This window comes from Vicugna pacos, chromosome 12 (assembly GCF_048564905.1).
Source record: "Vicugna pacos chromosome 12, VicPac4, whole genome shotgun sequence".
Classification (NCBI taxonomy): domain Eukaryota; kingdom Metazoa; phylum Chordata; class Mammalia; order Artiodactyla; family Camelidae; genus Vicugna; species Vicugna pacos.
In genome coordinates, this window is record NC_132998.1 from 15,015,118 (window position 1) to 15,030,710 (window position 15,593).

A 15,593-nucleotide genomic window follows, 5' to 3' on the forward strand; every position below is an offset into this window, starting at 1 on the left:
TGCACAGACAGGGAAAGGAAGGCGGGGAGGGCGAGGACAGCTCTCAGATTGGGGTGGGGGGTGGAATGAGTGCGAGGAAAACGGGGTTCCTACACCTCGTCGCAAGAGCCGGGTCCCCTATTAGGGACCCCTTTTAAGGAGTCTGGCTTGCTGGGCAGGATGTAGCTTTAACCTTAATAGGGCTTTCCGTGTCCATACAAAAAAGATATCCCTAAATGGAGCTGCCGACCGACCTAACCAGGCTAGTTTTGAAGGGTGAAAGCAGGTCTAGGAAAGAAGAAAGAACGAGAACAGGAATCTACCACGGAGACAACGTTGCTGCGTTGGCCCAAGTTTGCGAGAGAAAATCCCCATGTAAATCACAAAAATAATAGGCAGAAAACGATTGGGTGGGCGTAATGTGTCCCCAAAAAGCCTCGAGGAGAAAGCAAAGCCTGTTGGTAACTCGGACAGAAGGGGATTTGAAGGAGAAGCGTCCTTAAAGACAGCCGCATGTCTAGGGCACCCGTCCGGACTGAAAGGAACCGACCGAGGGGGTCCTTCCGGGAGGACCAGGGGGCGGCCGAGCGGGATTTGCCCGCGCGGAGTGGGGTGGGGTGGGGTGGGGTGGGGTGGGGTGGGGTGGCACTGGGGGCTGGCGGGCGGGGCGGGGCCGCCCGAGTCCGCCGCGGGGGAGGGGCGCGGGCGCGGCGGGGCGGGGCCTACGGCCCGGGCGGGCCGGGGGCGGAGCCCAGGTGGTGTTGATACACAAAGAGCAGGCACCCGGAGGCTGGGGCCCCGCCCACTGACGCGTCTTCCCGGGCGGCCGCTATAACCCGCCGCTCGCGCGGCGGCTCCAGAGCCGCACGACGCCGCCGTCCCGGAGCGCCTTCCTCACACCGCCGCGAGCAGCCCGACCACGCGTTCCCACACACTCGCGCGTTCCTCTCCAGAGGGCAGACGCCGGACGATTGGGCAACTTGCCATTTCCTTTTTTAATTAAAATCATTTTCCTGCCTATTGTTGGGTTTGGGGGTTTTGTTTTTGTTTTTTCACGATTTTTGTTTAACCGACAAAAACTCACCGAAGGCGTTTGAGTGTTCTTTCCTGGAGACAGGAGCCGAGACCACCGAGGTAACGCGCGCGGGGGTGTCTGCAAAGGGCGGGGGACCTGGGCCAGAGTGGGGGAGGGGCATCCGGGAGGGGCCGCGGTGGGAAGGCAGCTGCCGGGGTAGGTTCCTCCCGGGGAGGGGGCGCCGTTATCTGTCTGCGGGGCAGCCTTTGACGCGGGCCGGCACCGGGGTCGCCGCCCTCCTCCGGGCGGGGGAGGGGCGCAACGCGGGGGCCTTGTGCCCGCCCGGAGCGGAGCCGCATCTTCCCGTTAGGGGGAGGGGAGCCAGCTGGACCCGCGACTCCGCTGCGACGAGTCTTGTGACTGGTTTGCATTAATGAAAACAATTACATCCAAGGGTCCCAGAATTTGGGGGCAGTGGAGGTGGGTTCGGGCTTCTAGTGTAGCGGAGGCCACGAATGGGGAAGACAGACCGGGAACGTTTGACAATCGGCGATCAATATTGCATCAGTTTCCTTTCCGGGCATAGGAGGGGCCGGCCCGGCTAAGCGCTCGTGAGCCAAATGCCTGTGGACTGGTGTGCTCGAGGGCACGGGCGTGCGCGTGTAAACAAACCCTGAGCACCTTTGCGCGCCCGTGAACGGGCGATCTCCCCTTCTTAGAGAGAAGGTTTCGTGTCAGCCCTTTCTGCCCCCTTCGAGTCTGTCTGCCGCAGAGGCATCTCCCCATCTGGGGGCTCGGGGCGGGAAAACAGTGGCACTGCTACTGCAAATGCTAGAAACTGGAGCTGTGCTCCTGGGTTGCTTGCACATCTAGCCAGTGCCTGGGTGGGATGTATGCCCTGCGTGCCTGTGCACGACCAAGGAGGCTGCGGGAAAAGCCAAACAGATCCCCCCCTCCCTGCACCCTTCCCGTGAAACTTGGGATAATGGAGAGAACGAAACATTAAATACCGCTGGAGAGGCGCCTCGGGGTCCGGGGGGCGCGGGCCCCCTCGGGCGCAGTGCTGCGGCGGGACCATCTTTGTTCTCCGCGGCTCCGCGGTCTGTACTTTTCCGCCCCTTGGCGCGCCCCCGCCCCTCGCGCTCTGCTGGTACTTTTCCACTCGCCTGGCCGGGGATGAATCAGCCGCGCTGCGCCGCCCGGCGGCGTCACGTGACCCGGGCGGGCGGGCGCTGCAGTCCTGACGCGCCGCCTCTACCTTCGCAGGCAGCCGCGCGGGCCGTGCATCGCCAAGGACAAAAGGAACCCAGCGTCACAGTCTCTAAGCCTGAGTCCTCCCGTTGCCCAACATGAAGAAAGCCGAAATGGGAAGGTTCAATATTTCCCCAGATGAGGACAGCAGCAGCTACAGTTCCAACAGCGACTTCAACTACTCCTACCCCACCAAGCAAGCTGCTCTGAAAAGGTGGGAGAAGTTGTGCACTTTTTTTAAAACCTGCTGTGTGCGCCGGGGGGGGGGGGGGGGTTACCTAGGACTCTGCTTTTGTTGCTTCAGTTTACTTTAGCGTTTGGAGTGTGTGTAATCGCTGGAAGACTATCCGCTTGTCTTATTGCAGTGACGTGATGTGAAAGTCGACTCCTACTTAATATGCCTTTAAATAAAGATGTGTGATAACTAAATAGGGAAGGGGGGCTTTTGTATTAACGAATTCTTTTGTATTTTTCAACTCAATTTAGGATTTTTTTTTCTTTTTTGCAGCCATTATGCAGATGTAGATCCTGAAAACCAGAACTTTTTACTTGAATCAAATTTGGGAAAGAAGAAGTATGAAACAGACTTTGTAAGTTAAAATAATTTGTGTCTCTGTGGCTTTATGGAGTAAAAGAATAGTTTTACTTTTAGATTTCAAATCTAACTTGCCCGAAGCTGGTTTTCTCCATTTAATTATTATATGTTTGGTTATCGTTTTCCCTCTATGTAGCATCCAGGTACTACTTCCTTTGGAATGTCAGTATTTAATCTGAGCAATGCGATTGTGGGCAGTGGAATCCTTGGGCTTTCTTATGCCATGGCTAATACTGGAATTGCTCTTTTTATGTAAGTATGTGTAAGTAGTGAGTCTGCCATGCAGGGCAGTTAATATGATAATACCACATATATTTTGGCTCCAGAGACTGAATTTACAGTTGAAGTAGTTAAGTTAAAACTCATTTGCTTAAAATATAAAATATGAGAAATCCAAAAACCTTTTTATTCTACATAACTGCATGACATCAAAAAAGCCAATCAAGCAGGAAAAATTAGGACAATGTTTAAAATGGAAATTAAGCCGAAAGTCTTTAAGTTGACGGGAATAGTTAAAGTTCAACAGGAATTGGATATTAAAAAAGAACTATTGATAAATCCAGGATAGTTAGAATTTTTGTTCTGGCAAAATCTGAAGCAAGAACTATTAATATTAAAAATTATAGTACCTCCAAATCAGTTCAGTAAATTTTCAAGTCTTCCCAAGGACCTGTGGCCTCTTAAGTACATAAGGAAAAACTAATTTTTTTTTTAATATATAGGGTGTGGTGGTATTTGCCTAACCTGGAACATGTTTGTTTTAGGAAAATGAGTCTTAATTTTCTGAACACTGAAAAGCTACCCTTATGTGATTTTTTAAAATTTACTATTATTTTTAACATTTATTTCTTCCAGGTCTGTGATTGCCACAGCAAAGTACCTGCTTTTGATTGGTTCCCCTCCCTCCAATTGTCCAGTTAGAATTAGTAACTCCTGTGCTTTCCAGCATAAATACCTAGAATAGAATTTTAGAAGCTATAGGAGACTTTAGAACAGCGATTCTTAACTGTTCTTAACCATTTTGGGGTCACTGATGCTGGGAGAATGTAAAAGGAAAGTATGGACCTTATTTTCAGGAAAAAAGCATAAAAGAAAAACACATGTGAATTTGAGTATGCATTTCCAATGATGTGTGTATCTTAGGTACTGAGACTGTGTGCTCCTGGCTAAGGAACTTTCTATGGAAGACAGTGTGATTTATTGTGCAGACCAAGAAACCACACATTCATGTCCCATGGAGTTGCCTCCTTGGTACAGATGTGTTTCAGTTATCTAACTGGTGCTTTCTACTCAAGTTATTTCCTCCAGCAAGAATAGAGTGTTCATGGAAAGAAAAGCAGACCTTTGCACAGGCCTGCTTTGTGGTGAAATTCCGCACTAAAGTTAAGCATGGCTTTTTGAACATTGGAAGCTTGCATGAGACTTTTTGAGGTCTAAGAGAAGGACCAGAAATTTACATAGAAAGGGCCCTAGAATTTCAAAGTTTTTAATGGGGTAGTTGAATGACATCATTGTTAAATATTTGAAATCCTTCCTAACTCTTAGTATAAAATCTGGAGGCAGTTTTAAAATGCTGCCGCTGTGGTTATGGTGCAGAATTTACGTAAGATAAAAGGGCACCTTTGTTCCTAAGAGAAAGCAAAATTCTGATATCTTCCCCTTGCACTTTTGAAGTTGGTTTTTACTTGAATAGGGTCTGTATGTTTGATGATAAACCGTTTTAATAAATTGTTAAATAATATCAAGAGTGCTAAAGTGAGTTTTTAAATCCATCGGTATTTTTCAAAGTATATTTAGAGGTAAATAATCCAGAAGCCACATGGCTGCCATGGTCTGGTTAAACACCTAAGTGCCTAACCCTATTAAGTAGAATTAATTCTGGGGTTGAAAATGACCTCAGGGGGTTGTGAGGTTGAAAATGACCTCAAGGGGTTGTCCATCCCTCGTTGTCCTTTCCATGTAAGAGAAAGGACTGAATTTGTCCGCATACTTTGAACGTTGTTTTTGATTGAGCCATCAGCTTTTTTGTCTAGTCAGAGGTGAGGCTGATGGTATCATTTCTACTGCAGACTAGGCCCCATAAAACTTTTGGCATTAGAATGGCAGCTTAATGCCACCACCTCTACTTAATTAACAGACATCAGTTTCTTTGCCAGACCTTACATGATACTGTATTTAGTTTGCCGGTATAGAATTTTTAAAATGTGACTGTCTTTGCAGAGTTTTCTATGAGTTTCCCTGATTTTGATTTTTTTTTTGTTCCTTTTAATAAAAAAAAATTATATTTTTCCTGGTTTGCCTCAGGGGAGGAAAGTAAAGCTGGAATGAGAGAGAACACATGCCCCAAAGGAAAATTCAGTGGCTTAGTAGGGAACCTTCAGTCCCTGTGTTTTCTGTTTGTTTTTTTTTTCTCCTGTTTCATCCAAGTTAAAGGACTGACGGAGGGGACAACCCAGACAGTCTGACTGAGAGCCTGCTTGTTCCAGCAGGCATTGTTTACTTTTGTGACACTGCTGGGCCTGTGTTCCATACCATGGGGTGCAATGTAGTATATCGTCACAGTGGTTACTTCTCTGATTTACACCAGAACGTGTTTGTAAAGCTTGTGTCTGACACTAGAGTATCTTTTCCCCCTTGTTAATTTATAATCCCAATCCTCTTGTCTATATGGTCCAAGTGGTCTTAGGATCTTTCATGAACCTGTTTCCGATGGATTTCACAAGTACCTTGTAGGCTGGGCTTATTGGTGGGTGTTAAACCCATTTTACATATGAAAGGAGCTATTAGTGCAGAGAAGTGGCAAGTACACAGCTGGTTGTTATGGTGCCAGAGTCAGAATATAAGTCTCGTAACTATCCCAGCACCTTTGGTTCAGTGGGTGAACCCTCTGCTTAGCCAGTAGAGCTATTCCCTGAGACACAGTGCAGATGTTTAGTGCCAGGTAAGAGAACTTGTTGACACCCTAGCCAGGAGAGTAAACACCATTCTTGGAGGCATTCTATCTGGCCTCAAAATATTAGAAGTTTCGTATTTAATGTTTAACTAAAACCAAAAAAAGTCATCTTCAAATACAGATGTGCTTGTTTATAACCCTGTGCCTTTTCCTTCTCTCATCAGAATTCTCTTGACATTTGTGTCAATATTTTCCCTGTATTCTGTTCATCTCCTTTTGAAGACTGCCAATGAAGGAGGTATGGTAGCATTCTTGTTATTTCTAAAACAACTGTCTATCATGATTTTTTTTTCCCCTCTTTTAAAACATTTCTTGCTTCTATATTTCAATTGTAGGGTCTTTATTATATGAACAGCTGGGACATAAGGCATTTGGATTGGTTGGAAAGCTTGCAGCCTCTGGATCGATTACAATGCAGAACATTGGAGGTAAGAATTTTTAAGACGATTTGGGTAGACTTTTTTGCTCTTTATGTAGCAGAGAGTGGTGACACATTGCTTTTGGTGTCACATGCCACATTTTGCACTTGTAATGGTATAATTTTGTTTTCCTCCAGCTATGTCAAGCTACCTCTTCATAGTGAAATATGAGTTACCTTTGGTGATCAAGGCATTAATGAACATTAATGAACATGAAGATACAACTGGGTAGGTGCTAAGTAAGGTTGCTCATAAGAAACAATTATAGTTGAAAATGGTTAGATACATTTTATCAAAGTTGGATACAAAATGATTACTAGTAAATTATTTTTGGTAAATGTTCCTGTTGAAACTGACCAAGAAGTTCCCCATAAACTGATTTGAACTTTTGAGAATGAAAGGCTGAAGATAGGAGCTCATCTTCTAACTGGATAACTAACTAATCATCTAACCTGCGTGTGAACACAGGTTTTCTAGAACTACTCACCTTTTCTTTTTATATTTACTGTCCCGAGGAGTTACAGCTGGGTAACACAGAGCCTGACCTAAGTTAGGATTGAAGCTTTCAGTTACAGTAAAAATCAATTCCTGTCTGGTTTTTTGTAAATTCGAAACTTAATCTATTTGAAATGCAGAATATCAGAAAACATATGACCATGCTATATAAACCTTACCCTTCTAGCAAAGTTTTCATCCAGTGGACTAACAGGTTTTTATCTCAAGTAGACACGAGGAGGCATAATTTACTTCCCAACTTACATGCAGCTCATTATCTCAAAATAAAGAGGTGTGGTTATCTCCGTGGCTTTTGAAATTTAATAAGCTGATCTTTAAGCATCAGTTTTCTGTGAGGGGTCTTTGTTGCTGCGCTGAACTGAGTGGAACTGACAGGGCAACTAGACTTTGAAAAGTAGCAATGTAAAACTTCAGTTGACCTAAAAAGGAAAAGGCATTGCTAGAGCTCCTAGGAGGGATGCATGACATTTTCTTTGAGTTCACACGGGGTCTTTTTTATTGTTTTTGGACTCAAGGTGGGTCAAGGTGTCACAACATACTCTTGACAACCTGGAATAAGTTCTTGTTTTGGTGGAGGGAGGGTTGGGTTTTGCTTTGTTTTTGCCTGTGTATTTTATCGAAGTATGAAAAAATTTCCTTGTTGAAATGTTCAATAAGTACACTTGCTAACAAATGTCTGAAAGATACTTTTTAAAAAATTTACTTGTTTCCAGCATTTAAAAATGTGAGCTAAAGCTATGACATAGTTGGTATACAATCCTGTAAAAATACTTAAAGATAAGATTACAGGCTTAACAATGCCGCTTTGTTCCCTATGTTAGTGTCAAGCCTTTAAGAAGCATTTAATGTTATGAATCGGCTGGCAGCCTTCCCAGAGCAAACAGTGGGACAGAAGTTACACTGTTTCATACCCCATTTCTAACCTGAGTGCACAGGAATCTGTCCTGTCTCTGTGAATTAGCCATACTCGTTTCAAACCTGTCTTCTTTTTAAAAAAATATATAAAATGAGTCTTGTGAGAAGTTTGTGTATGATATTCTGAGGGTTTTTGTGGCTGGTCCTGATCTGTTTTTCTTTTCTTTAATTCAGATTGTGGTATCTGAACGGTGACTATTTGGTTCTACTGGTGTCATTGGTGCTCATTCTTCCATTGTCACTGCTGAGAAATTTAGGTGAGCAGACCCGTCTCTAAAGAGGATTGAAGTGAGCCTCACCAGCTAGTTGGCATCCTGTTAGTAGACATTGACGAGGGCCAAAGAGCCCCAAAAACATACCTTTGGGAGTTGTCACACTCAAAACTTAAGGCTTTGAAGATCCTAGCAGGATACTTACCAAAGGGCCAAAATATTTTATTGACATTTATAATATCTTGTGCTTTATAAAAATACAGATAGTTTTTATTGTTTTAGATATTAACAAGTGTTTTTAAGCAATTTTACACCTGACTGTATAAGAATTAGAAATTTGATGCTGTGTCCACACTGAAGTCTTGCAAGCAGAAGTGAGTTAGATTAGCCCTAAATCTGTTTTGTTATGTTACACTCACCCCGACTTTCCCTCCTGTTACAGGATATCTGGGGTACACCAGTGGCCTTTCCTTGTTGTGTATGATGTTCTTTCTGATTGTGGTGGGTACCGTTTTTCTTAAAAGCTAGAGATTTTTTTTTTAAATAAGCTGTCACGTCATTCAGTCTTACAAATGCAAAATAATATGTTTTCAGGTGATTTTCAAGAAATTTCAAATTCCTTGTCCTGTGGAAGTTGCTCTGATAATGAATGAAACAGTAAACGACACCTTACTGCAGCCAACAGCTGTTGCACCTGGCGTGGCATTTAACATGACTGAAGATTCCTGCCGACCACGTTATTTTATCTTCAACTCCCAGGTAACTAAATGTAATCTTCATTTTCTCAAAAGGAAGATTTTAGGGAAGAAGACAGGGAAAACAGCCACTGGAAATGTTAAATCGCTCCCCAGGTAAAGGGAGATGAGGTAGTAACTGTTCTTGAGGAAACGTGGTTAGCTAAGTATGGAGGACTGAGGGGGAAGTGTTGGTCTGTGTCTTGAAATAGACTGAGGAATGAAATGATCACGTGATGTTAGTAACTGACACGTTGAGAAGTGAGGATATCGATCACACTTAGTGAACCAGATTAGAAGGGTGGGAGCGGATATGTAAGAAAACATTTTTGGCTTTGATCCTGAGATAAATGAATATAAAATCTAAGTTGTAGAACTGTGACAACACATGAGTTACTTCAGGATATTAAGTAAGTTTTTTTTTCTTTTTGCAGACTGTCTATGCTGTGCCCATTCTGACCTTTTCGTTTGTCTGTCATCCTGCTATTCTTCCCATTTATGAAGAGCTGAAAGGGTGAGTAATTTACCAACTTGTATATAAATTTATTGGAAGAAATGGGATAAAAGATTAGACTGTTGCTGTAACTACTGCTAAAATGTATGTCTGTATTTTCCTTTGGATTCCCATAGCCGCAGCCGTAGAAGAATGATGAACGTGTCCAAGATTTCATTTTTTGCCATGTTTCTCATGTACCTGCTCGCCGCCCTCTTTGGATACCTGACATTTTACGGTAAATAATGTCTAGTTCACAGAAAGAGCACCCAGTGAAATGAAAGGGATACTTCTGTAGGCATAGTTCTGACACTTTAAAGATTCAGTCTTTGATATATTCCATACTTGTGATGAGACATTGAATTTAGAGCTTGAAGAACTTCCTGTAGTACATACTGAATCCGAGTTCTAGGACTCAGTTTCAAAGCGACACCGGTAGCCGTTTGACAGCATTTTTATGTGATATGCTTGCATCTAGGTTCATCCTGACTATCTCCTCTCCCGTCCCCTTCAGATTATACAACACACACAAACTGTAAGCCAAACCATGGGATTTAGCTGTTTAGCTCCTGTTGTTTTTAATGGGGGTCATGTGGCTAAATCTCTACTTGGTATTTAGAAAAAAATTTCTTCCAATGTTCTTTTAATTGCATTAACCCTAATTCCAAATTAATCTTATTAGCCTCTTAGTTTATAGTCGTTTGTGAGTAGCTAATAACTTTGGTCCATATTATGCTATGAGTTAGGTTTCTAACTCATCTCCAGAGAGAACAGCACACTTGAAGCTTTTTTTTTTTTTTTTTTTTTTTGTCTTCCTCTGCAGGACACGTTGAGTCAGAACTGCTTCATACCTACTCTTCTGTCGTGGGGGCTGACATTCTTCTTCTCATCGTCCGCTTGGCTGTGCTGGTGGCTGTCACCCTGACAGTCCCTGTGGTTATTTTCCCGGTGAGTGTCACCTGCTCTCCTTTCAGTAGGAATAAGTTGTCAAAGGTGCAGATCTGTGAGATCTTCCTCTTCCGGGAGAAGGGAAACCCTGATACCACAATATCAAGTTGATGGTAGTTTATGAAGGGGCTTTTTTTTTTTTTTTGAATGTTTTGTAGGTTTTATAAACATCCTGGGACTTTTTTTTTGCCATAACTGAAGATACAAAATAATTTTTCAGTGTTCAGATGTTTAGAAACGAGGAGATGGTACAATTTTTAGTATGTAAAGAGCTGTTTGTTTTGGATATATTTCATATCATTTGGGTTTTGTTTTTTCCTTTAATTAAAACTGTAAGTTTTATTTATCTGTGTATTTTTGCAGATCCGGAGTTCCATAACCCACTTGCTGTGTGCAACAAAAGACTTCAGCTGGTGGCGTCACAGTATCATTACAGTGTCTATCTTGGCATTTACCAATTTGCTTGTCATCTTTGTCCCAACTATCAGGGATATCTTTGGTTTCATTGGTAAGTTTTCGGAACTATCAAAGTTGATTGAAATATCAGGGGTTTTAAGGTTTAAAAAATTAATATCAAGTGATTCATTGAATTCTTAAGGAGCGGTAAATGTTCTTTTACAGGTGCATCTGCAGCTGCTATGTTGATTTTTATTCTTCCATCTGCCTTCTATATCAAGTTAGTGAAGAAAGAACCTATGAAATCTGTACAAAAGATTGGGGTGAGTAAGAGGCTATGATTGTAGAAATAATAATACTTTTAACACCAGAAATTCCTCAACTGCCTTTAATTTTAGTCTTCCAAATGTCGTTTCATTTAAAGTTTCTAGTAAATGTGTCTTTAATGGTGTGCTTCACAGACCAAAGACTGGGGGAGGAGGGGAGGTAAAAGATGCTTTGCCATCTAATATCTATGCTGAAGTTAATTGCAAGAAAGTTATTAGATATTTCAGAGAGGAATAGAGAGGAAGAGTGTAAAGCTACCAAGTCAACTTTCCACACTGTTGAACCTGTGTTTGCTGGACTGCCTACTGTGTGACAGTCACTTAAGCGGGACTAGAGTGTCTAAAAGAGAAAACATGGGGTATTTAGTGGGGTAAGACAGCAAAGCTCAGGGGGGCTGTTCATTAATACATTTTGAAGTGTAGTAACAACTGACTTTACAGAGTAGTAACAACTGACTTTACAGAGTGTGTGTTCACCATAAATGATCTGGTGAGGATATTGAGGGAGAAGGCTGCTTTTCAGTCCCTTTTCTCCACTCCTGTTATAGTCTGATTGAAGTCCTAGAGTTGTTTTTATTTATTTGTTTATTTATTTGAGGGGGGAGGTAATTAGGTTTATTTATTTACTTTTAGAGGAAGTACTGGGAATTGAACCCAGGGCCTTGTGCATGCTAGGCGTGCGCTCTGCCACTTGAGCTAGATCCTCCCGCCTAGAATTGTTTATGAACTAACAACTGTCATCTTGGTTCACTCAGAGCACACAGTGGCAGTAGTTGAAGGGTAGGTTTAGGAGTAGACTTAACTCCTGCCTGCAACCCCAGGCTGCATTTTTAAGATAACTTCGGTTTAGTTTTGTAACTTACGGTTTTTTTGCTTTTTAAAAAATGCAAAAATCCCAGTCCAGTTGTGTTATATGAAGTAGTTTATTTAGCCAAAAAAAAAAATTACTTACCTTTTCATTTGCCACAAAGGGATGAAAAGGGAAAGTTTGGGAAAATTTGAAAGACACAGTTATATAGCACTATATAGAGTACCCCTTGATCAGTCACTTCAGACAGTTTAAATACCTTCTAGTAAGGGGAAACTAGCTCTGTGAAACCCTATGTACACACTTTCAGCAATTATAAGCCTGTTTTTTAACGTAGAAAGGGGAATGTTTGGCACATGTTTTGTTGCTTGCTGACCCGATTTCTCTGCGCTCCCTGCAGGCTCTGTTTTTCCTGTTGAGCGGCATAGTGGTGATGGCCGGGAGCATGGCCCTGATTGTCTTGGATTGGGTACACAACGCCCCAGGAGGCCATTAACTGGCGCCACTAAAACTCCAGTAGTCCATTTGATGCCAGTGTTGGGTCAACTCTCAACTACTATGAAATTTCACCTAATGTTTTCAGTTTCACTTCCTTTTGAAGTGCAGATTCCTCGCTGGTTCTTCTGAGTGCAGAATAAGTGAACTCTTTTTTTTGTTTGTTTGTTTGTTTTGGTTTGGTTTTATTTTTTAAAGAAACTATTCTGTATGATAGAAATGGATATTAACAACAAAACCACGAGTCTCGGGTTAACGGAAGTGACAATTTTATTCCATTCCAGAGAATGGACAAACTCTTAACTTTAATCAAGCCACATGTTTGGCTGTGTCATTGTTTAACTTGGATATTTTATGATTTTACTTGAACGTGCCTAATGGAACCATTCGATGTGAGAAACAATTCTTAATTTACAGCAAAGTATTGAAATAACCATTGAGAAAAACACTATTATTTTTTTGTACCAAAAATATTTAAAGACCTCAGAAGCACTATTTTACTTTTTTAAAATTGCTTTTTTTGAACTTGATCCAAAAGCGGTTGTCAGTAAATTCCGTGAAAAAAAAATTCATTGTTATTTAACAAATACTGGTATTATGAAATGATTTGCCTTTTTGTAGGCATAATAAGCCAAATACTTTTTTTACCCAAAATAATTTTTAGAGAAAATGATGTAATGAAAAACTGTACCATGAATAGGAGCATAGTTTTTTCCATTCCAGCTTCACCAGTAAAGGATGATTGGTTGATTGTGGCTGCACCAAATCAGATGAACTCTGTTCATCACTTTTTCTTCTCTGTCCGCAAATTATTTGGTTCATTTAGACTGAAATGTTTATGGCATCAATCTGTTAGAATGGAAGATAATGCTGCCATTTCTGTGGGAAGTAAATTAACTAATTTTGAGGTACCAAATAGTGCAATTGGGTAAAACAGGGTTTATTCAGTTGCATCTGCCTCCGGAGTTGTGTTGACAGCTCCGGGTGTGTTCTGTTTTTTTTTTTGTTTTTTTTTTTGCTTTTTTTCGGGCCAGCCCTTTTTTTTGGCATTGCTTCCAGCAGTGGAAAATGGGCATTCGATGGCTATAGGCCAAAACAAACCTATCCAGAGAGTACAGCTTTTCAGAATGCTCATCTGCTACCGGAAGTGTGAATTACTTGACAATGTGTGGTTTAGTTGTGTTCATGTTTTGTCTTCAGTAGAGGTCTAATGCACAGGTTACACCAATACTTGGTAGGAGTTTTCTTCATATAGGCCACTGGGTTTCTCATGCAGTAAGCTTTTTTAAAAAACTCGCTTGCACTGGATTGTCATCTCATTCTTGTACAACATAGAATCACTTGTTTACATCCAACAGATGGTTAGCTAGGGAAAACAGTGCAACCGGAGTGAACTGGTTGGTCTGACTGCATGTTCACCCTTCCATTTCAACCCCAGTTAGAAGTGAAAAAATTACTTGGCTTTAAGAGCACATTTATTGTACGTCATGGTGTATGGTGAATATATTATTAAATAATGTGGTACTTTGCTCATCAGGTGTAATGTCAGAAATCTAATATACATAATTCCATTAGTGGTTGAGGGAAGCAAAAAATGGAATCATCACTTGGTCATCTGGCTCTAAGGTGGCTCTTCTGAGCCAAGCATTTTTAGTTTTAGGCAAGGGCCAGAAATGTGGCAGACATGGCTTTTGTTATGCATTCTTGTATTATATGTGACTGAATTACAGACGAGCTATGTCTGTGATCAAAGACCCTTGTGGAACTGGAAGACGTCCTGTAGTGCTACATTGGGTGAAACCAATGGTCCGTTTTTGTTTGTTTCTACGGAAACGGAAGTGGGGACCATCTCGAAAGGCAGTGAGAGGATGGATTCTATAGCGCTGCTTTCATTGAATTGGGCTTTTGGCACTCCTTCCGAATCCAGAACCTCACTCTAGTTCAGACCAAGAATTGGCACTTCTGCGTGAATTCCTGGAAAGATTTGCTGGTTTTGTATCTTAAGACTTGCCGGGGAATACCAAGAGCTGTTCTCTACAGTTTACATCCTTTCGTGTGGGAGAAAAATACCATGGCAACCAGGAAGAAATGAAAAAATACATATATATTCCTCTTCTCACAGCAAATTGATGCAGGAGGCTCCTCCAACCCCCTGGCTGTTTGAGGCTCAAAATCAGCTGCCCGGGGTAAATTCCATTGCATGATTTTCTTGGAGCAAGAACTTGTCTACCTGGAGGTTCCTAAACAGTGAATTCCCAGTAATGAGCAGTCTTCAGTATTAAAACCACTGTCTTGTCACCTCATTTTGCATTACTGTCTTCCGTGGATGTTTCAGTTATAACTGTAATGTTATTTATAGAACAACATTAATCCATTAAAGCTAACCTATTTTTCAATATTTATGATAATCTTATGTACATACATTGTCTGTCCATATGTATTTGTAAATAGGTTGTATATAATGTCAGGTTTGGGTCTTGGGTTCAAATGTATATATTCCTATAAGTTTCTTAACTGCATTTTGATGAATTCACATTATGTATCTATAAAAATTGTCCCCAAAATACCTGTACAGAGATTTCAATTGACAAATTGTGTAAACACTAAAAATTGAAAATATTGTTTAAATTGTATTTGCAATAAACAGACCGATTGAACATTGCATTTTTTCATGAAAACTTGGTGCAAGTTCAGATCTCTTATTTAAATTTTTAAATAAGGTCTAAATTTTCAAAATGCAGTAGTAATCAAAATGTGATCTAGTATAGTGAAATGAAATGTGATCTAGTGTCATGAAAGACCTTTGAGAACCTGGGTGTGTTAAGCTTTCTGTATATAGTGTAAATATCCCCACCTTATTGTTAGAAGCCAACAATTCCAGTAGGACTTGTTGGCAAAGAGTGCTACACTGTTTCAATGAAACATTGTATGTTTTGTTTTAACTGAACTAAAATAAATACATGCTTAATCCTGAGTGGCAGTGTTTTGTTTCAGGTAATGGGATAAAGTGTGTGTGGTGTGTTTTCTCAGTACAGCAATCCAGCACCTAGTAGGTGGCTATATAATGCTAGTGATTATGATGATAAACAGGAAAAAAGTTCAAGTTGCTATTTACATTCCTAAAGGTTTTATTTACCAAGTATGAGGAGGAAGGAAAGAAAATGCTCAATGGCATTTCAGGATCACCTGGGGAACTTTTTTTTTAAATACAGCTTTCTGGAGCATGTGTCTATGTCCAGTTCCATAGGTCAGGAGAGCAGCCTGGGTTCCCCCTCCCGCACCCCCACCCCCCACCCCCACTATCCAAGTGATTTCTGATGCTCAGGGAAAGGGGCTGAAAGGGGCCCAGGAAAGAGCTGAGTTCAGCCTTGGAGCAGTCGCAGGACAGCAGAGGAAGCTGCGGGGAGAGGAATCAGACAAGCTGGGGTTACCTGAAGGACACTAGGTATGAGGAGGGTTACTAAGATACACCAGGAAGCTCAGGTGTGGCCCGCTGACAGTCTTAAAAGCTTGGGGCTAGTAAATGAAATACCCAAAG

General features: G+C 41.7%; 1 protein-coding gene across 1 annotated transcript; it reads left to right on the forward strand.

The window, feature by feature from the left end:
• Window positions 1-796: 796 nt before the first annotated feature.
• Window positions 797-15,029, forward strand: SLC38A2 (solute carrier family 38 member 2). Its single transcript, XM_072972940.1, has 16 exons — window positions 797-1,113; window positions 2,261-2,459; window positions 2,754-2,835; window positions 2,977-3,092; window positions 5,958-6,031; window positions 6,129-6,221; window positions 6,350-6,440; window positions 7,818-7,900; window positions 8,298-8,356; window positions 8,450-8,614; window positions 9,024-9,103; window positions 9,220-9,320; window positions 9,906-10,030; window positions 10,394-10,538; window positions 10,652-10,749; window positions 11,961-15,029. Exons 2-16 carry the CDS (start codon window positions 2,344-2,346, stop codon window positions 12,054-12,056), a joined length of 1,524 nt encoding a protein of 507 aa, XP_072829041.1. The 5' UTR covers window positions 797-1,113; window positions 2,261-2,343; the 3' UTR covers window positions 12,057-15,029.
• The last annotated feature ends 564 nt before the right edge of the window (window positions 15,030-15,593 follow it).

Coding starts and splice junctions, on each gene's coding strand:
- SLC38A2 (XM_072972940.1), top strand. CDS start 2,344: ATGAAGAAAGCCGAAATGGGAAGGTTCAATATTTCCCCAGATGAGGAC. Junction 8,615..9,023: donor ATTTTATCTTCAACTCCCAG/GTAACTAAATGT, acceptor TTCTTTTTGCAG/ACTGTCTATGCTGTGCCCAT. Junction 9,321..9,905: donor TGGATACCTGACATTTTACG/GTAAATAATGTC, acceptor CTTCCTCTGCAG/GACACGTTGAGTCAGAACTG.